The 20,854-nt window shown below is 49.2% G+C and overlaps 3 protein-coding genes across 21 annotated transcripts; 1 reads left to right on the top strand and 2 right to left on the bottom strand.

Annotated features, from left to right (window-relative positions):
- Positions 1–1,128: 1,128 nt before the first annotated feature.
- Bag6 (BAG cochaperone 6) lies at positions 1,129–20,276 on the bottom strand. Of its 19 annotated transcripts, none has more exons than XM_015487426.2 (26): positions 19,833–20,276; positions 12,004–12,124; positions 10,468–10,585; positions 10,157–10,353; positions 9,865–9,918; positions 9,630–9,704; positions 8,485–8,723; positions 7,781–7,910; positions 7,143–7,340; positions 6,681–6,933; positions 6,298–6,375; positions 6,080–6,187; positions 5,844–5,956; positions 5,651–5,738; positions 5,176–5,459; positions 4,310–4,601; positions 3,977–4,146; positions 3,736–3,789; positions 3,502–3,604; positions 3,288–3,412; positions 2,984–3,130; positions 2,671–2,730; positions 2,414–2,557; positions 2,226–2,333; positions 1,592–1,738; positions 1,129–1,314 (listed from the first exon to the last, which is right to left on the bottom strand). In XM_015487426.2, exons 2-26 carry the CDS (start codon positions 12,109–12,111, stop codon positions 1,219–1,221), a joined length of 3,489 nt encoding a protein of 1,162 aa, XP_015342912.1. In that variant the 5' UTR covers positions 12,112–12,124; positions 19,833–20,276; the 3' UTR covers positions 1,129–1,218. The 19 variants fall into 19 exon arrangements, with proteins under 19 accessions (XP_015342912.1, XP_015342913.1, XP_015342908.1 ...); XM_015487427.2 differs by lacking the exon at positions 19,833–20,276 and adding an exon at positions 12,762–13,021 and having other exon boundaries at positions 5,651–5,735; XM_015487422.2 differs by lacking the exon at positions 19,833–20,276 and adding an exon at positions 12,762–13,021.
- On the top strand, positions 15,508–17,745 carry Apom (apolipoprotein M). The gene is made up of 6 exons (XM_015487439.2): positions 15,508–15,731; positions 16,127–16,281; positions 16,664–16,737; positions 16,828–16,926; positions 17,094–17,192; positions 17,603–17,745. Exons 1-6 carry the CDS (start codon positions 15,618–15,620, stop codon positions 17,626–17,628), a joined length of 567 nt encoding a protein of 188 aa, XP_015342925.1. The 5' UTR covers positions 15,508–15,617; the 3' UTR covers positions 17,629–17,745.
- Positions 17,874–19,835, bottom strand: CUNH6orf47 (chromosome unknown C6orf47 homolog). Its single transcript, XM_015487438.2, has one exon. The coding sequence runs from the start codon at positions 19,458–19,460 to the stop codon at positions 18,579–18,581; it is 882 nt and encodes a 293-aa protein (XP_015342924.1). The 5' UTR covers positions 19,461–19,835; the 3' UTR covers positions 17,874–18,578.
- Positions 20,277–20,854: the final 578 nt, after the last annotated feature.

Below are 20,854 nucleotides of genomic sequence, written 5' to 3' on the forward strand. Positions count from 1 at the left end.
CTTTTAACAGCATGGTGTAGCTTCATTAAGAATATGTCTGGGCTTAGTGCGGTGGCACACGCCTATAATCCCAGCTGCTTGGGAGGCAGAGACAGGAATATAAAGTCAGCCTTAACAACGGTGAGGCTAAGCAACTCAGACCCCCGTCTCTAAAATAACAAAAATGGGCTTGGGATGTGGCTCAGTTGTGGTGCCCCCAAGTTCAATCCTTGGTACCCAAAAAAGACCATGTCTGAGAGGGACTAGGGATAAGCTCAGTTGGTAGAGGCCTGGGTTCAATCCCAGCACATACACACAAAACAATCTTTTTGAGTTTTTTGCTTTAGTGGTTTTGGCATGGGGCTCTACAGAAGCTGCAGAGCTAATGACCTGCCCTTAATGTGTTTAATGATTTCTATTGGTCTAGCATGAAGCTAGTTAAAAGGGAAAGGGACATCAACTACATCTCAAAAGGAATGGCAAAGAATGCAGATGTCTTCCATATCCAAGTACGTTAACAACTGGCTTTTTGAGTTTTGACAGCCTAGGTCCAGCATGATCAAACCTGAATTTCATTGGGGCATCACATGTAGGTTGTGCTTCAAGAGTACTTGGGTCCAAAGCCATGTTTTCTGTCCTAGTGTACACTTCCATCTCAAGACCTTGGTCTTTCTGTTTGCATTTAAAATTAGTCTTCTTGCCCAGCTGCTTGGTGGCATGTCCCTATAAATTCTAGCTATGTGGGGGGCTGAGGCAGGAGGATACAAGTTCTGAGCCCAGCTTTAGTGATTTAGCAAGACCCTATCTTAAAAAAAGTTGGGATACAGCTTGATTACAAAGCCTGGCTGGGTTCAATCCCTAATACAGGATATGTTTCTGCAGAAAAAGCTAACCTTGAAAACAATCTTACAAAGCTAGTGATGTAGTTCAGTGATCCAGTGCTTGCCTAGCATGCATAAGGCCCAAGATCAATCCCCAGTACTACAAAATAAACAGGCTTACACATTATGTGCTGCATGACTGAGTACATATGCTCACTGGGACAATTACAAGCTGTTTCTATGAAGTTGGGTTCCTAGGAAATACTAGATTTTTAAAAAACATACAAAATAGGGACTTGAAATACTTAAACACAATTTGGAGACAAGAGCCAGGAAAATCCGACTTTTATTTCTTAAATACTGTGAAGGAAGAATGGGAAAATGGTCCCCTGGTGAAGAAGGGCCATAGAGCAAAGAGCTAGGGATCATCAGCAAAGGCCCGGTGGGCATTAGGGAAGCGCTGGGGGCTGTAGTTGGGATCTTCCTGCAGTCTTTTTTGTATATCAGACCGGAGCTAGAAAGAGAGAATAAGCAGGTCAGAGTAGCACTGAGCAAGCCCCAGATCCCAGCAAGCACACAACACCATCCCCTCAGGAGCTAATGCTTTCCCACCAGCCATATCTGTCAATTGCCCAATATGGCATCACTGAGACTTCCCAGATACCACATGGGAAAATCTTCAAAAAGTGGCAGCCCCAGACTACCACTTCCTCTGAAAGGATCCAGGAAAAGGGACCCTAGCCCAACCCCTCCCGCTAGACCATCCCTATTCTGCTTCAAGGTGGGGGCACCTGCTGCCTGTAGCTCTCCTGAACCTCTGGTGCCTCCAGGTCCCGGCTCAGGCTCTCGGGGCTCGTCAGGGGCCGAGCTCCGGCTGCCTTAGCTGCCCGGCTCACGGCCTCTGAGAGAAGCAGCTGGGGGCCCTCACCCTGCATCGTCTGGGGGACGGGGTTAGGAGGGAAAAGAGGATCAACGTCAGATCCAGTACCACCACCCAGATCACCCTTTCCATGAGTCAATCACTGAGTATTTATGCTAGAGGAAAGAAGTGGGAACATTTTTACATGTGGCCTTCCTAGCTGGCTCTGGCCAAATACAGTGTTTGTGTTAAACTTGCTCTTCTAAGCAAGGGCCAAATGCAAGCCATCTGAGATTCTGAGCAAACTAATCCAAGCCCACCTGAAAAGAAAATGAGCCCTAGTCACTTGGGCATTAGATAGCTGAGGGAATAAGATAGAAAACAGAGGTAAAGTCTTGTGTGGTTATACACCAACTACAAGCCAGTGTCAGTCCCAGAAAGATTTTCTCATTAAATAAGCAGACTACACTAGGAATAGCTACTTCTAGCTCTGAAGAGTTTGTTTTATTTAAGCATGATAGGAGAACCTGGGTAGACAGGGATCCTCAGGGAAGAGGTAAACCAACCTTGCGTCTCTTGGCAGGCATACCACTGAGGTAGGCATCACTCAGAGGTGGCTGCGGTTTCACCTTCCGCTGGCTCTGAATGTCCTGCTGAATGATAGGGACCCATTCCTGGGAAGGAAAGGATTAGAAAGTAATTCCCACACCCTGCAGCTCGTTAACCCACCACTGGATCACCTCCTGCCACTTACTGGGGGAACTGCAGCTGCCCAAGGTTCTGTCTCAGCTGAAGCTCCATCCTGTTCATCTTGAGAGCCTACTTCAGGAGCAGGGGGTGGACCTCGAGACATGGCCTCCTCTGCTGTTGTTCCTGGGGCTGGGGAAGCATTCTCCCTCTGGGTGTCAGAAAGTAAGAAGACCCAGATTTCAGAATTTTTATCCTCAAGCCCTTCTTTCCCTATCCCTCCTTCTCCACATTACCTGGCCCCTCAACCTCTCTCCCTGGTACCTGAGGCTCAGGAGTAGTTCTTTCTGCTCCTTGAACTTCCATTGGCTCCTCAGAAAGTGACTGTAAAAGTGAATAGAGAGGGGGCTGGGGATGTGGCTCAGCAGTAGAGTGCTCACTTAGCACATGCAAGGCCCTGGGTTTGATCCTCAGCACCACATAAAAATAAATATACTGTAGATATTTTGTGTCCAACTACATCTAAAAAATATATTTAAAAAAAAAAAGTGAACAGAGAAAGAAAACAAAATGTAGAAACTTCTCAGATCTCTCCACTTCCCTCAAGTTCCCTGACAGAGTCCACTGGGTCCCTTACCTGGGGGGGATCACCAATCCTGCGAACATATCTGAGGATGGCATCAGGGCCCACAGGCATGTGCTCCAGAACCACCTGAAGCCTCAGTCCCATCATAGTGGTCAGCCAGCTTACCAAGGATGGATTCACCCCACGAGACATACGACGCTGAGGGATAGAAAGCAAACTTGCAACACAACCCTCAACCAGCTTTTACAATTTATCAGACTCAAGAGTAATAGGCTGCAGTATGGCAAGAAAAGTGAAAACTGCAAGACATCAAAGGAAACAAGAGACTAGAGATCTGAGGTTGCATGGTACTTACAATTCGACCATTGATAACAGCAGCAAGCTCCATCTGCTGTCCCCCCAAGCAGTGCAGGTTTAGGGCTAGGCATTCAAATAGGCCCTGGTTACACAACTCCAGCAACCGGGCTCCAAATCCACTATCTGTAGGCAAGACATGAGGAAGGAATGTTGGTACCCAGCAGCCCTGCACACCCAATGCCCCACTTTCCCTGGCCCAGCTAACCCCTAACCTGTGCAGTGCAGCACATGAGCAGCAATGCTATTAAACTGTTCTTGCAGAAACTCTAGGTTTGTCCGAATGATGTCCACGCCTGGCTGAACCTGTACCAAAGACTGTAAGACAAGACACAAGAAGACCCCCAAATCAGGAATCCTAAAACTAGAAATGGAGAAGGAAGCCATAAGGAATATTAGCTTCCCTGCCCAGACCCAGAACAGGAGGGAAATAGAGAAGGGTCACTCACAAAACTCTCCCGCACATATTCTTCTAGTCCGGTAATCAATGTGTGGGTTGCCATCTACAGGAAAACATCACAGATTTAATTCCAAGCCTTGGTTCTCAAGACTCCCCCTCTCCCTACCCTAACCCTAAAAAGTCCAAGGCTTGGGCTGGGACAGCTGTAGCTTTAACTGGCAGATACAGTCAGGAATAAGCAATTGGTAGTGGGAAAGAGGAAAACTGCGAGGGCCCAGGCTTGCATTTACCCGGATGTTACCAGGTGTGGGCTCCTGGCCACCCAAGTAGTGCTGGTGGAAGAAGGAACGCAGCTGGGGCTGGAGCCTCTGCAGTGGCTGGAAATGCCCATGGAGAAGCATCACCACATCCACCATGGAGAAGTTCTGGCACAGGAGAGAGAGCAGGGCTCCAAAGAATCCTGGGAATATAAGCAGAAGTTAGCAACCACCTTTACCACCTAGGCTTGCCCAGTCCATCAACTTCATCCCATCTTGCCAACAGCCCTAGACAAAGGTTATCTACCTTCTCCTCTGTGCCCCCCTTCCTGGAATAAACCAAGACACTCCCTGCCCTTTGCTTACCAAGGGCACCATCAGCCCCAGGCTCAAAGATGTTGCTGGATCCACTGAGGCGCTGGATGAAAGCAGCAATGCTTTCACTGCTGCCAGCTCGAGCCCCCAAGGAGCCCAAGAGGGAGCTCAGCACACCCTGCACCACTGAGGTAAAAAACTCTGGTGGCAGGCTCTCAGGACCCAGGCCTCCAGGACTCCCTGTGCCACCAGAAGGGGACCCTGGTGGTGGTGTGGTCTGTTGTTCTGGGGCTGGGGGTGGGGGTGGAGGAGGTGGAGGAGGTGGAGGGGCCGTCTGTGTGGCCTGGCAAACAGAGAAGAAATAAAGAACAGAAAACAAGGTGAGAACAGGGACAAAGACATAACATGGCATCAAGAGGGAACAAAACAGGGCTGGGGTTGTGGCTCAGTGGTAGAGCACTCGCCTAGAACAAGCAAGGCCCTGGGTTCGATCCTCAGCACCACATAAAAATAAACAAAGGTATTGTGTGCAACTACAACTAAAAATAAATAAATAAATAAATAAATAAAAGAGGGCACAAAACAACAGGAGTCTGGGAAGAAAGCCTTTACTTCTTAAAGCAGAATACTCATACACAGGTATTCAATAACAAAGTTAGACTAAACAGTGACCTCTATCCCTCTGAATAGGTTAGATCAAAAAGCAGTGACATTACTATATGATTTTTTTTTTCTTAGAGCTGTTTTTATTTTTCTCATCTCCAAAACAGAGGATTCACAATCAATGGATTACCCAGTCCCTTTCCCTGCCATGTTACTAGACTGTAATCCAATGGCTATAGAATGGCAACAAAGTATCACTGCTTGGCCCAATGCTGGAGAGGAAGAACAGAATAAAAGGCAAGTCCATTACTCACCTGCAAGAAATCAGTCATGCCCTGGAGAAAAGCAGGGACACCAGGCATTGCCACAGTGATGGTGGGAGAAGCCATGCCAGGCCCACCAGCTCCTGACCCTGTAGGCCCAAGCAGGTTCCCCAGGAGCTGGGAGAACTGGAGATCAGCTGTGGAGGACTGGGGGGGTGGAGGCTGAGCAGGGCCCCCAGGAGCAGGACCAGCTGTGGTAGCTGTGTTGGTGGTACCAGCGCTGGCTGAAGCAGTGGCAGGGGCTGGAGGTGGAGCCATTCCTGGGGTCCCCTGAGCTGTCCGAAACCCAAAGAAAGGTGAAATCTGAAGAAAGACTAGACATTTATAGTAGCCCCATTTCTAGCAGGAAAACAATCAAGAATATAACGAAAGAGCTAGGAAGTACCAGTGAACAGGTAGAAAGCAAGTATCAGACTTGAGAGTCTTAGAATTCTTAAGTTTGAAGCGAGGAAAAATGAGGACTCACCCACAAGAACAGGCTGCATAAGAAGCTGCCCCACAAGGCCGCTCACCATCTGAGCCAATGAGGCATTGGTACCCAGTCCAGCACCCTGCTGACAGGGAAGGAGAGGAGAGGATTTCAATCCTGTCCTCCTTATACATCACCCCAAGATTCTTTACGGACTCTTCCCCACTAGAACTCTCCCACCCTTACTCACCAAAGCCCCAGAGACTGGGGGCCCCCCAGGATGAGAAGGCCGAGCCTGTGGAGGGGTGGGCCGGGCAATCACCACCCGGGTTGGAGCTGTTGGGAAGCCTGGCACCTGCTGTCCTATGGGTGGCAGAGGAGAGAGATGGAAAAGAGCTGAGGGCCAGACTCTTTGAGTGACAGCCAACAGTACCCACCACCATGGACTAGGCCCCACCTCCCAGGCCTCCCCTTCCAGGTGATTACCTGCGGCCGCGGAGGCAACAGCTGCCACCATGGCCTGATGAGTGATCTGGTGGGCGACGGCGTGCATGAACTCAGGGGGCAGGGAGGGCAGCTGGATGAGGGTGGAGCCTGGGGGGCGGGTCTGATGTAACCTTGAACCTGGACCCCTGCAACCCACCCACTCAGCCCTAACCCTTCTCTACCCAGAGCTCAACCTGCTCTGATGCCCTTGTTCTTACCCAGGGTCTGGCCATGACCAGGGGGTCCTAGGGAGCCAGTGGGAGCACTCGGGACACCACCGGGCTGTGTGCCAGAATCTGGGCAGGGAAACAGAGAGTGTGACCCTGAGACCACTGGGGCCAAGGCCTAAGTGTACCCTCCTGAGATCAGTTGTCCTACAGGCCACCATTTCCCAACCAAAAAGTCAGCTTTTCACACCTCTAGACAGGAACAAGGTTACTTCTTAACCACAAAAAATTTCCAAGGATAAATCAGTCCCCTTCATGCCTCTCCCAACACATGCCAACAATCTGAACAACCCTTACTCCCTCACACCTCAACACCAACCCCAGACTTCCTTCAGCCTACTGGTCTTCTCTTCCAGTCACTGATCCTAACTCACCTTGAATATTCATGTGCATCATGACCACGGGTTCCACACTCTGGTGTGATATCCGGATGACCCTCGGGTGGCTGGTGGCTGGTGGGGGAGCTGGCCCTGGTGGGGGAGCCCCCTCAGTTGAGGACTCAACAGTGGTAGAAGACGGGGCCAGAGTCGAGGCCTGGCCAGGACCAGGGGGAGGTGCCTCAGCATTGGGAGTTGTGGGGGGGCGAGTCCCATTCCCTGTCATAGTCACAGTGGTCCCCACGTTGATCTAAAAGAGAGATGGACACGCAAAAGTGAGAAAAAACACAACAGCTTAATCCAAAGCACCTCTACCATCTATCTCAGAAGCCTCCATCCTTTATCATTATGTTTCCCAAGTTCTCTCCCTCTCTACCCTCCTTTGAGCCCAATAATCACTCTGTATCACTGCACCACCCCCAACTTCATCCTCTCTTGGGTCAGCCTCCCATGACCCACCTGGATGGGAATGGCTGCCTGCTGAAGCACCATGGGCGTGGTGTAGTGAGACATGGGCCTAACCACATGCAGGTGTCGTGGGGGTGCACAAGCCAAATTGCAACGCAGGTCAGAGAGTGCCACAAAAGTGTTGCCCAGAAGCCGCAGGCTCTCCCCAACCAAATTGATCAATCTCTGGTCCTCTTCACGGCCTTCATGCTGTGTTCATCACCATGTCAAAAAAAGAAAAGAATAAGTCCAAATTACCTCTTCTAAGGATCTTCTAATTCTAAGTATCCCAAGTTTTCAGTTACATATTTAGAAATTTCTACATTGCTCAAACCTTTGCAAGTCAATTCTATTTTATGTGCAAAAAGAATTTCCTACTAAGACAAATTCTACAAAAGACCATAAGTCATCAAACTAATCTCCCTTACTATGTAAATTTCTTAAACAATTCACTTAGGGACACAAATGGTGCAAGGACAGTGGGTACTGCAAAAATTACCACCTCCCAAGGGAGTAAAGATCATTTACGTGTCTAGAGGGATTTTGTTGCAATGCTGTTTGGGGGAGTAAAGGGTTATCTGCCTCAGCCTATTCTGTTTCAGGAGTACTGGGGGGAGGGGAGAGGAGGAATAGGCCATAAAAGGGCTCACATTGTTGTTATAGTCAGTGGTGGCAGCAGCACCCAGAACTTCATAGTAGCGCTGCAGGAAGGGCTGGAGGCGACTCTCCAGCCGCTGCAGCTCCTGGAGCACTTCAACATACTCAGCTGGGGAAGGATGGCTGTGGATAACCCCAAGGGCAGTGAGCAAAGGCTTTCCTTATAGTCCCCACCTCAAAGCCCAGAGATCATCTGCTCTGTCTCCCCCTGGCCTCCCAGACCCCTGGCCCAATCCCTTCCTGGACTAGCAGAGCTTCTGTTCTTTACTCCCACCCAGGGGAAGATGGAGAGGACAAAATGACCCTTACTCTCACCTTCCCCACTACAATCTTGTAGCTATAATGTATGAAACTAACGCTAAAATAAGAGATGGGCCCTGTGTGAACTTGAGAGAAAATTTTGCGGTACTAGGGATTTAGCCCAGGATATCCACTTAACTACATCCATAGTCCCCCATTTTTCCCCCCCAAATTCTGAGACAAAAAATTGTTAAGGTTGGCTTCAAATTTGCACAGCCTCTGGAGTCACTGAAATTACAGGCATGTGTCATGTGCTCAGGGGAGAGATGAGCTTCTGCTCAGCTGTCAATTCTAACCTCATTTACCTCCAATGAGACCTCCTCACCCACCATACCTCTCCTGGTCTTCATATTGCACTTAGAGCCCACAACCCCAAAAGGTTCCCTCCATCTCTCACTTGGGTGCGTTTGTCTCTGGGGCAGGTGTAGGGCCTGTTGGAGTCTGGCCAGAAGGGGTAAGCTCCGGGCTCTGGGCTGGGGCACGCTCCTCCACTTCTTCTGCCTCCATGGGCTCCCGAGGAGGTGCTTCATTTTCAACTGATTCTGATGTTTGTGAGTTCAAGGATACTGGCTCTGGAGCCACAGCTGACGTCTGTGGGTGTGGCTGACTGTGCTGTGCCTGGGGTCCCCCTCGACACTGAAAAGTGGGGAAGTCAGGACACCAAAGACAAGATGAAACTAAAGCAGATAACTCAGGCCAACTGAATGTGAATGGAGAAAGTGCTCCAACTAGGCTCCCTAAAGACAGGACTTTACATTCATTCTCTTTAACTCCCTAACAATCAGTATAGGACTAGCACAAATTAGATACATGACAAATAACTAATACTTTTAAACAAATTACTAACAGAGTAAAAATTGCAATTTTCTAACTTCTATAAGGAAAGAGAAAGACCACAGGTTGTAGTTGCTACACAAACTAATGAAGTTAGAGCATTCCAATGCTGAACATGTCAGTTAAGAAATCAATTATGGGGTCTGGGGATACAGCTCAGTAGAGTGCTTGCCTCATATGCACAAGACCCTGGGTTCAAAATCAGGGGATGGGGCAGGGGCTGAGTGGCAGAGCGCTTGCCTAGCATGCATGAGGCACTGGGTTTGATCCTCAGTACCACATAAAAATAAATAAAGGAATTTTGTCTATCTGCACAGCTGAAAGAAAAGAAAGAAGGAAAGAAGGAAAGAAAGAAAGAAAGGAAGGAAGAAACAAAGAAAGAAAGAAAGAAAGAAAGAAAAGAAAAAAAAGAAAAGAAAGGAAGGAAGGAAGGAAGAAACAAAGAAAGAGTGGAATTCTTCTTTAACTGAAAAGATGCTATGCCAAGTTATCTAACAACTGAAACAAACTCCCCCGATACCAGGCATTCAGAGGATTGGCAGGGACAAGATAGCCTCACAAAGATACTTTTTTCTGCCCAAAAGAACGACTGCAAAGAAAAGACCAGATTAGGGAGACAGAATCCTATGGATGTGGCCAATCATGCTCCTACCCTCAGGCTACGAGGAGAAGGGGGCGGAGAGAACCTAGGCAGATTTGCTCACTTACCTCCATTCGGGATAATAAGGTCTGGATATCCCTGATCATGTGCTGAGCCATCACTAGCCGTACCCGGGGCTCACTCTAGAATAAAAAAGGAATAATCAGGACAGGTCTGAGATGAAGTCATAAGCTCCACCGCCTACTAATCCAGGTCCCAAGCATCTCATTAGCCAGGTCCACCCCACCTCATGGCCTCCTTCTCCCAGATCCCCTTCCCTGACCCTCCCAGGCCCCTCAATACCTGAATCGGGGCCTGTTCCATGTTGATGTGAACATCCACAGCAGAGCCGTCACTCTGGGGAAAGGGTAAGGGAAGTTGCTCTGGGAGAAGCCAAATACTAAGGCCTCCACACTTTTCAACTCATTCTGTGGAGCCCCACCCCTTTTTCTCAAAGACCAAGGCCAATATCTGATCAGAGAGCTCTCCAAACCCAATCTCAAGACTGAGACAACTATCTAATGTGTTCCCTGACGCTAACACAACCCAAACTACCCCTCCCTAAAAAACCCTTCCATGTGAAACACAAGCTTACAGGAAGATTGAAGGTTCCAACCATGACATAGCTGTTGGCATTCCGGTCATGAACAGAGGCCCCAGGCCCCCGAGTACCAGGCAGGGGTCCCCCACCATGGGCAGCTGAGGAAGACCCTGTCCCAGAAGATGCTCCAGAAGGGAGCTGAGTCTGAGGAGGAGCCCGTTCCACCAGGTGGATAACCTTTCCCCCAACATCTGCAGGAAAAAAGATACACACCAAAACATTGCATGAGTAGGTATATACATGGCCTTAAGCTCATCCCTCTGGGTAGCAACCTAAACCTCTGAATTGCCCTCCAACCCTCTTACTGTATTCCTGGAGCTTCTTATCATCTTGCAGAACTCGCCCCTGATAGATGAGCCGTTGTTTCTCAGAGGGGATGCTAACAGAGGCAGCAATGTGCTCCTTAAACTCCTTTACATTCATCTGTAAGGAGGAATAATCATACACAGGAATCAGAATAAAGGAAAAAAAGAGAAAAAGCCAACTGATTTGTGGAGTTAAGGGGTAAAAACCAGTATAGAATCACTATCCAACTGTCCTGACTGTAAGATATTAATTGTGCAAAACACTGAACAAAGACAACCCACCAAAATACAGAATTAATTTAACAAACTTTCAGGCATAATACAAACACATATGTTTAAAATTTCTTTTAATAGTTGTAAAAGAACAGAATGACTTTATTTTGTTTATTTTTATGTGGTGCTGAGGATTGAACCCAGTGCCTCATGGATGAGGAACAAAAAAAGCCAACTAATATTCCTTCTCTCCTTTGCCTAGCTTCCAAAGGAAAGTGTATCTAGAGAGATCAGTAACCCCTTCCTAAATACAAAATGATACCAGGAGTTCATTTTTCTGCCGTAATCTCAAAGACAAAAATAACTGCAAACCCAGATGGGGTGGTACACGCCTATAATCCCAGTGACTTGGGAGGTTAAGGCAGAATTGCAAATTCAAGGCCAACATCAGCAATTTAGCAAGGCTATGTCTAAAACAAAAAAGGAAAGGAGGATAGGGTAGGGAATTAGGTTAAGGAAAACTAACCAAGAAGAGGCCCCAAGCCCCAGAGTACCAGGCAGGGGTCCCCCACCATGAAGGTAAGAAGGGAGCAAAGAGCTGGGGGTGTAGCTCAGCACTTGCCCAGCATGTGCAAGATCCTGGGTTCAACCCCCAGCTCTGCAAAAAAGAAGGAAGCCAAAAAGAAAAACATTTGCCCTAACTAGACAAAGTCTTGGAAAGTATTACAAATATCTAGCCACAGAAAAACCTATGTGACTTTCTTAAACACATCTTAAAATATCATTGACCCACCAGCTCATGAGTTTGTCTCCAAGAATTACAGAATTAAAAACAGATAACTATGGTATTAAATTCAAGAGTCATTTTATGCCACAGATGTTAGTAATTCCACTGAATAGTCTACTAGGGCTCCACCTGCATTATGGGTTCTGGTTTCCAGACTTCATAAGTACAGTATACAGCTGCAATCAATCTGTTTATCAGAAAAATTGTTTGAGGTCCCCGCATTGTTTCCTTTCCCCAAAACTGGAGCCCCAACTCTTCCTTTGGGCTAGGGTCCACCCATGATAGCACAGGTTCCTCCTTCGAGTCTATTTTACTTTGCACTGAGTTCTAGCAAGGTGAAGAAAGGCAAAATAAAATCTGCCTCACTTAACAATAAACATACCTCCCCCAACAAACACATCAAAAGATGTTCTATCTAGAATATAAACAAAGGAATCAATGAAAATTTGAAGACAAGAAAATCAGGCTCTCCCATCAGTTCTAAGGGAGGAAGAGGAAGAGCTAATGGGTATCTTCCAGAAGTACTGGGATCTCACCTGGGCCCCCACAATAAAGGTCCGAGTCTGAGAGTCCAAGGTCTTCACTAATACCTCCAAGTTGTCAGGCTCCTCCATAGCGGTACTGGTAGAATCACTGGGCTCCATGGCGGACAGCTCTCTAAGGAAGAACGAAGGGAGGAAGGTCCGCGTCGCCCGTAAGATTTTATATACCGGAAGCCTCCCTGGCCTGAATCTCCGCCCCAATACCTAAAAAGTTTCTCCTACACAAGCACACACACTCACACCCGCCCCCATCCCCCTTCTGATTCCGGGGCACAGGGAGAGAAACACAAAGGGCAGGAGATCGACGGCATAGGGAGCTGAAGGACAGGAGGTGGGAGGGGCTCCACAATGCCAATCACAATAAAGGAGGGCCAGTTGGGCTGAGAATGAGGGAAGGAAGCACGAGACCAGAGACCAGTGTCATCACCGGTCGCGATAGGGCAAAGGCCCTAGAAGTCGGCCAATTCTGGGACAACGCAAGACCGGGGGTGGGGGTGGGGGTAGCGCCCGGCTCGGCGGAGAAAGTGGTTTCGCGCACGCGCGCCACGCCCATCGAACCCGCCGAAATCACTACACACCCAAGACGGCTGACACTTACGGGGGGGGGGGGAACGCTGGACCGGCTAGCTGACTGCCCCCCTCTTCCGCCTTCCTCGGGTGTTCCAGCAGAGCGGCGCAACCAACACGCGGCCACACACATATACATACACACCCCACCACCCTATGGCTCCGCCCCCGACTTCCCCCGGTACCGTCACTTCCGGTTTCCCCTAGTCCGCTACCGAAAGCCACTTCCGTTTCCCCAATAGTATTTGGGGCTCTCGACGCGGTACTTTCGGCTCCTCCAGGTCCCCAAAGTTTACTTTTATGGGGCACGATGAGGAAGTCCGCGGCCCCAGGTAGTGAGCTCCCGGGGTGGAGATGGGCTGGGGCCGGCCTAGATGGGAAAGAGCCGAACACCCTCAGTAGCCACCGCCGCCGTCGCCCGGGGAACTGTAGTGCGCCTGCGTGAGTCGCACTACGCATGCGTAAACATTTAAGCACCTCCCTACCCCCCTCACCATGGCTTTTGCACTTTGCCTATGAGCACGCTAGAGACCTAGGAGGTTGAGGTGGCCATTATAAATGCCTGAAGAAAATATATCGACTCCACGCCTTCTTCGAGAGATGCTGTGGATGGTTTTATGAACCTTGGATTTTGGAGATTTGGGATTATGCCTTATCAATATTAAAGTTTTGGCAGGCAGAGAATTTTGAGCGGCACTGACCTAGCCACCTAAAACTCTCATTCTCACTGCGGCCCTCACCTGGCCCTGTGCTCGGCGCCTCCTGAGGTCACTTTACCTTAGGCGGTTGGGGTCCGTTTGCGGGCTGCTTTGCGTCTCGTCGCGTCGTTGGGTAGAGATCGTTTTGATCGGGTGGGGCGTGTTGCGGACTGTGGTGTCAAGCTAGCCATTGGCTAAGTGCGGCTGAGGGGACATGCCATGTTTTAGGAAAGCTAAGCAAGCCACTGCTTTTTAGGACTTTTCAAGAAAAGGGACACCACCACTGAATTTGAGAACTGGGAGCATACGGAGTCCGGCTGGACCGAAAGACAAGACCCTGAAAATGGGGACTTGAAGGGCCCACCAACAGGGTTTCTAAGCTTTGGGTGATTACAATCTCTATAACCCTTATTATTCCTAGCCTTTCTAGAATTCGTAGTTTATATCCAGGTGCAAGTACTACATCCGTTAAGTTACCATAAAGCCGGACGTGGTGGCTCCCTCGTAATCCCAGCAATTCGGGAGGCTGAGACAGGAGGATCGCGAGTTCGAGGCCAGCCTCCGCAGATAAGTGAGGCTGTCTCAAAATTTAAAAGGGGTGGGGATGTGGCTCAGTGGTAAAGCGTTCCAGGGTTAGATCCCACCCCCCCCAGGGGGAAAAAAAAAAAAAGTTCCAATAAGCATGTTTAGTGAGCACTTCGTTTGTGCCAGCCACCGAGTGGGTTACAAACTGTCATGGTTTTAAGCCTTAAAAGGAGTGCAGCTCAGTGGCAGAGCTCCTTCACAGCATGTGTGAAGCCCTGGGTTCATCCCAGCACCACATGAAACACCGCAAAAGGGTTTTCAACATGTGAGATGGATAATAACATCCACGAGCCTAAGTAGAAGAGCTGGCAAATCCAGGCCTGCCGGACTCGGGATTGAGTCTTCTGCTTTACTGCTACAATAATTGTTTTTTGTTTTTTTGTTGTTTTTTTTTTTAGTTTTTATTCAAGGGCTTGTAATCCCAGGTATTCCAAAGGCTGAGGCAAGAGTTTTGCCAGTTCAAGACCAGCCAAGGCAACAAAGTCAGACCATGTCTCCAAAACAAAAAATTTTTCAAGGGCTGGGGTGTAGGTTAGTGGTTCAGCACTTGACTAGCATAACAAGCAAGGTCCTGGGTTCACCCCCAGTCCTGCAAAAATAAAATTTGTAAACATTACCCCCAACAGTATAATTAACTCTTTAGACACCCATTGCCCAGATTATGTTTTCTTTTAACTAAATCACAAGCCCTTAGCCAGTCTCACCTCTCAATGTAAATCTTTTTGTGGCAGCCCATGAGTTTTAAATAATTAAGCCCCACAACTCATCACATTAACTGCTTAACTCACTTGGCCCTATCCATTGCCTCTTGAGAATTCTTATCATTATTAGAGAATTCAGAAAGTATAAGTTCTTTATAAACATTATCAATTACAGAAAATGCTTCTTTAGATTTACTATGTGCAGCTCATTGTAAAGGGCTTTATGTATCTTCCTATTTAATTCTCTAAAACTGAAGATTTGCACATTTTACGGATGAAAAAACAAGACAGAGAGATTAATAAAATTGTCCCAGACCTGAGTTAGGGTTTGGACCAATCAGACAGCAATGCCATTTTCTTTAATCATTAGAATATGTGGTCTTTTGTAGTAATAAACATTGAATTAACTCACTTATGTGTCAGCAAGCTTTTCTGGGGTATGTACAAACTATTTCTACAATTATAAACTTAAGAGAAAACCCTCCATGCCCCAGCAACCAGTTCATACCTGTTCAAAGCACTTAAGATTGTATGTCAATGGTTGTTTACACAACTAGTTTTTCCTATGTCCCTGGCTTTTTCAAGGCCAGGGATTGTGTCTTATTTGTTTTTATATCCATAGGGATTAGCCAGTTCCTGGCAAACAGCTAGGACTCAAAAAGTTTCCTAAGTGAAGATTTGCACATTTTACAGATGAAAAAACAAGACATAGAGATTAATAAAATTAGGACCCAGTCAAGCCACTTCTCTTTGATGCAGCACAACACAAAAAGATCTCCCACCAAGATATGGGATGAAAGACCACAGGCTTCTAGCTCTCCTCAAAATTGAGAGATCCTGCAATGGTTGCATCCAGAAGAGGGGGAGGAAGGCCCCACACACTGTAGATAATCCAGGTTTGGATTGGAAAACAAGGTTGAAGTTATTCATTAGCAGGTGAAGGGGTCAAGGGTCGAGGCATGGGGGCTGGAAGCGAGTGGACTGAGCAGCCCTCGGTGAAGAGAGCAGTTAAAGCACCAGTTACCCCACCAGACCACCAGCTCCTTCCCACCTGAAGATGTTCAATCAAATTTGGGCAGCTCTACTCTACCTCTATGGCATTCTCCTTAACTCCATCTATCAGTGCCCTGAACACAGTCAACTGACAACTCTGGTTGTGGATGAGAAAGAGGTATGGACTGAGAATGGGGGAAGCCTATGGTGGAAGCCTTAAGAGTCTTGGGTGGGTAGCCTAGGATAACCAGAAGCTATGTTTGAAAAGGGAGGAAGAAACATGAGTGTTTTGATGATGAAAACAGGAAGAAAAATATCAATGCTGTAGCCATCACTGTGGAGATATGAAAGAATTGGAGGGTGGGGTAGAGTGGTTACCCAGGTTGATTGCAGAGGATCAAAGAGGAAGTTATTTCATGACTCCTTGTCATGAACTTAGCCCCCAATTGGAAAGAGGAAGACAACCAACACCTTCACCCCAAATCTTGCTGTGCTGACTGATGAAGCAGTTGAATGAATTCTGAGAGGGACCCCCCAATCTACCCTCTTTTATTCCCCTTATTGTCTCTCCAGTTCCCAGAGCCCCACCTGGGCCAGTGGTACTTTATCGCAGGGGCAGCTCCCACCAAGGAGGAGTTGGCAACTTTTGACTCTGTGGACAACATTATCTTCAACATGGCTTCTGGTTCTGCCCCACTGCAGCTCCAGCTTCGTGCTACCATCCGCATGTGAGTAGTGAGAAGGCAGAGGCATCAATAGTTGCACTCTCTGCCCAAAGTGTGAGCAGCCACCCACTGGGCTCTTGGTCGGTATATCCATGACTCTTGGCCCAGTGAATTCAATAGCTCTACCAGTTGCTCTCTGGAGAAAGAATGGACTTAACCATCTCTAGGTAGCTTGAAACCCAAAGGGAGTCAGGCATCAGCAAAGAACAAGATGGAATAAAAACATGCTGGGGCTGGGGATGTAGCTCAGTTGGTAGAGTGCTTGCACAAGGCCCTGGGTTAAATCCCTGACACAACAAAAAACAAACAAAAAAAAAACCATGGTGGTACTGTGTGGTTGGGGTAACACTCTTGTCTTTTCTTCTTGCTATCATCACCTCTGCAGGAAAAATGGATTCTGTGTGCCCCGTGAATGGATTTATCACTTGACTGAAGGGAGCACAGACCTCAAAACTGAAGGTTGGTTCCCACCAGCTCTCAACCACCCCAGCCTCCCTAAGCTTGGTTTTGCATTTCTGTTCTCACCCATCCCCCACTCTGCCCTGACAGGCCGCCCTGACATGAAGACTGAGCTCTTCTCCAGCTCATGCCCAGGTGGAATTATGCTGAAAGAGACAGGCCAGGGTTACCAGCGCTTTCTCCTCTACAGTGAGTGGAAATGCAAGGCAGGAAGTGTCAGTGAAACAAGGGAGGGCAGAAGGGCTCCCCAGTCTGGGCCCTTAGACATCCTTTCAAAATGGGCTGAGAATTTCTGTGAGGTCCTAGGGGTGAGAAGGAGGGTCTTCGACTGGCCTGGCTGCACCCTGCCCTTTCAGATCGCTCACCACACCCTTCTGAGAAGTGTGTGGAAGAATTCCAGACCCTGACCTCCTGCCTGGACTCCAGAGCCTTCTTACTAACTCCCAGGAATCAAGGTGAGGGGTTAAAGTCTTCCAGAAGAGGACTGGGACTCACCAGGTCTTCTGCAAGTGCTAAATGAGAGGCTCATGTGATGTTACCAGAGGGCATGGCCAAAGGCAGACATCACCTGAGTGGCTGTGAGGTCACTTGTACATCTCATAAGCTATGATGGCATCACAGGGATATGACTAAGAGCTGTGATGTTGTCTAAGGGAACCAGGATGGGTTCTGGGCTATTCAAAAAACAGGTTTAAGTCTATAGTGGATAAAGGGGGCAGAGATTCAGACATACAGGAGAAAAGGCCTTTAAGAGTCCTTTGACATGGGGGAATAAAGGCACACATTCTTCCCCAACCCCAAAACCACCAACCTTATTCTCTCCCTGGACTGCCTTTCTATCTTCTTTTCCTTCCTCCCTTCACAGAGGCCTGCAAACTGTCCAGTAACTGACCTGTAACTTCATCTGTGCCCCCAGAACAATATAGCAGTTGCTGAGTTGTTGGGGGAAAGAGAAGCTGGAGACTCCTGATTCCCTTTCAAGGAAAATAAAAATGATTTTTCAATCCACATCACATCCTGGGGTTTATCTCCAGACATCAATGTTACTCCCCCTAATTCAACACTCCTCTAGACCCTCTACCACCTAACCCCCCAAATTGGACGGCGTCAGGAAAGACACTGAGTGACAGTACCTCTCACATTGTAGTGGTGTATTTAGGATTTAGTATTACACAGTTATTTATTGCTGAGTGAACAAGCCCCTAGTCTCTTAGTGGGAACTACAAACTTCAGTGCTCCCCTGTCTGAGCTGCGAGTCCCTTCTGAGCTGTGGTACTCCTGCCAATACTGCCTACACCTTCCTCTGACTCAAGAGCACCAGATCTTCCTGCAGCCTTTGTCACCTGTGGGCCCTCTCCAGGCTCCTAATCCACCAACATAGCAGCCCCATTCCTTCCTAGATGGCTCAGGTTCCAGGCTCCCGGGACATCTTGGGTCTCTCAGCCACCCTCTTAGTGAAGAGATCTCTATTGTGCCTTTTTGGTCTCCTCCACCCCTGGCAAATTTGGAAAGGGAGGAAAGACCCATTGGTATTTATTCTCCACTATCACTTTTTTTTTTTTTTAATGGAGGTGGAAAGAAAAAATGTAAAAGGATAAATGTAAAAGCAGAAAGTAACAACAGCTGGTGAATCCTAGGGTAATGCCCACCATCCATAAATATGTCTGTTCTCTCAGCTAAACAGCTCTGTTCTCTCCTGTGTATGAAGGGGGGCCCTGTGCCTCACTCTCGGGTTTCTTTCTGATCCCTGAGGTCCCTGTGCTTACAATCAGAGTCATGCTCCCCAGTCTTTTACTAAAGGCCACACTATCTTCGCCTTTTGCCCCCACCCCACCCCATAGTCACAGTCCCTTTCCTTGATCTCCGCTCTGTTCTTCACCCTCCCTCAGGAAACCCTCACCCTCCCAGTCAGTGGCCTCCTCATCCCCACCAGGCTCCCGGAGGCTGACAGCCAACACCAGCGCCTGCAGGAGGCCAAAGAGGCAGGCAAAGTGTAGAGGGTGGGCAGTAAGTAGGCTCAGCACAGCATGGAGCCCATGCAGAGCAGCAAGGAAAGACAGTAGCCCGTGAATCCAGAGGCCCACTGGTCCTCGAAGACCCAATGCATCCAAGACTGCCCGCAATGGCCGAGAGCACAGCGCCAGCAGGGCTGAGGCCAGCAGCTCTAACAGGTGTAGGGTCAGGTTGGTGGAGATCTGCAGACACTCCTCTGGGCCCCCCAGGTACCGTGGGGGTGCCCCTGGTTCCCCCCGCAGCCAGCCCAGCAGCTTCTGATGCTGGCCAGTTTTCTCCACTGGGACTTCTGGCCCAGGGGCGCCCAGTCCCCCTTCAAGAGACACCCCAGGACTCCTGGTGCCACCTGAATCCACAGGATCCCATTCTAGTTTTGGAATGGCCCCTCCATCCTCCAGTCTCCCAGACTCTTGAGTGCTAGAAACAGTCTTGTCCCACTTGAGGGAATCCATTCTTTTGTTCCCCAGTTGCTCAACTTGGGGCTCCCTGCTTGGTTCTGGAGCAGCCCGGAAACTCCTCAGTGTCCCTGAGTCCTTGGTCTTGGGAGGCCCCACATCTCCCATGGTTTCTGGGGCACTGTCCCAATCACTCCCTGAATTCTCAGGGGAGCTGTCCACCCATTTGGGTTCTGGGGCAGGCGGGTCAGGCCTCATGGGTTTCCGGCGGCCCCAAGGGCGAGGTAGCCAGCCACCAAGCCGTCGCAGGAACATGGTTGGGGTGTGTAATGAACTCCCCAAATCTGGGGCTACTTCCTGGCACTTCTTACACTCTCAAGGTCTCCTCAGAAGGCAGAATCTATTCAGGTTCAGAACAGGTTATCTGCTTGTTGATGCCGTCCTATTCTGAATTCAGAAGGGGCTCCCCGCTCCCCTGAATGGTCATGCAGCCTCAAGAATGGCAAGTGGTTTGTTTTGTTTTCCGTTTGGGGGTAAAGAAGGGAGGCACACTCGAATTCATTCACCACCACAATCCCCACCCATGAGATTTCAAGAGTCTCAGGGTCTGACAAGACCGGGGTCACCCCTACAGTGTCCGTGTTCCAGATTTCCTTCCCAGCAGGCAGCACCCCAAGTTTCACTCACCAAGGCCACGCCACAAGGTGCCCCAGAAACTGGGGAGGCGGTGCTCCATCAAAGAAGGAAGGAAGAAAGGTGGCCCAGGGTTCTTAGGTCCTCCTGGATCTGAAAAGTCTTAATCTGCTGCCCCAAGGGAGTTCAAGGAATAGGAAGTCTCTGTTGGGAAGTAGGTGGAAGATGTCCAGTAAACTCCAGCCAGTAGCGTCCGTCCCGATTAAGGAGGCTATGATTCCTACAAAGTGGCCCCACCGGCCGGCGAGGACGCAACAGAGACGCGGCCTCCGCAAGGTCAGGACGGAGATCCTCGGAGATCCCAGTCGGGAGGCACAGCGCGGGCCTACGTGGGGACCCAGGCGTCCAGGCGCTTGTGCACTGGGACCGCTCCTGGGCCCAGCGTCGGAGCCCGGGCCTCGCGGACCGCCCGTAGTCGCGGAGCCCGGAAGCAGCTGCACCGGGACGGGAGGGACTGGCGGGGGCGGAGCCCACAGATCGCGGGGCGGACCCTGAGGATCGACCTCCCCGCTACCCCCGCGCTTTCTTTGAGCTCGGTTCCGCAGGCGGCGGCGCGTATTCGCGAGGGCCAGAATCAGAATACAAACCCAGTTCTCTGTTTTCACCTCCCAGAGGCACTATGCCCCGGTGCTTCTCTAAACTCGCCTACCCACTGCCCTTGGGTTCTTGTGTATCCGTCCTCCCAACTCCAGCACACACTCTCTCCACTTATCTCGCACGACTTTGTGAAAGGCTTTTCCGGAGGGGAAAATGATGAGGGGGACATTGAGACTGTAGCGGCCCTTCTTTGCCCCTCCATGCAGGGATCTGTTAACTCTTCATGTGCCTAGCACCTGGTATGAGCACAATGGAGTGAGGGGGTGCTAAAGTGGCAAATTGTGGGAAAACAAATTATTCCCTGCCCTCAGGAGCTTTCAGGTTGTGAAATGAACTGTGACAAGTTTAGATTTGGGAGGCCGGTTTGGTCCCAGCTCAAACAGCATTAAGGGCGGATAATTACACCTTGTATCACAGAG

This window comes from Marmota marmota, unplaced genomic scaffold, assembly GCF_001458135.2.
Source record: "Marmota marmota marmota unplaced genomic scaffold, marMar, whole genome shotgun sequence".
NCBI classification, from domain to species: Eukaryota; Metazoa; Chordata; class Mammalia; order Rodentia; family Sciuridae; genus Marmota; species Marmota marmota.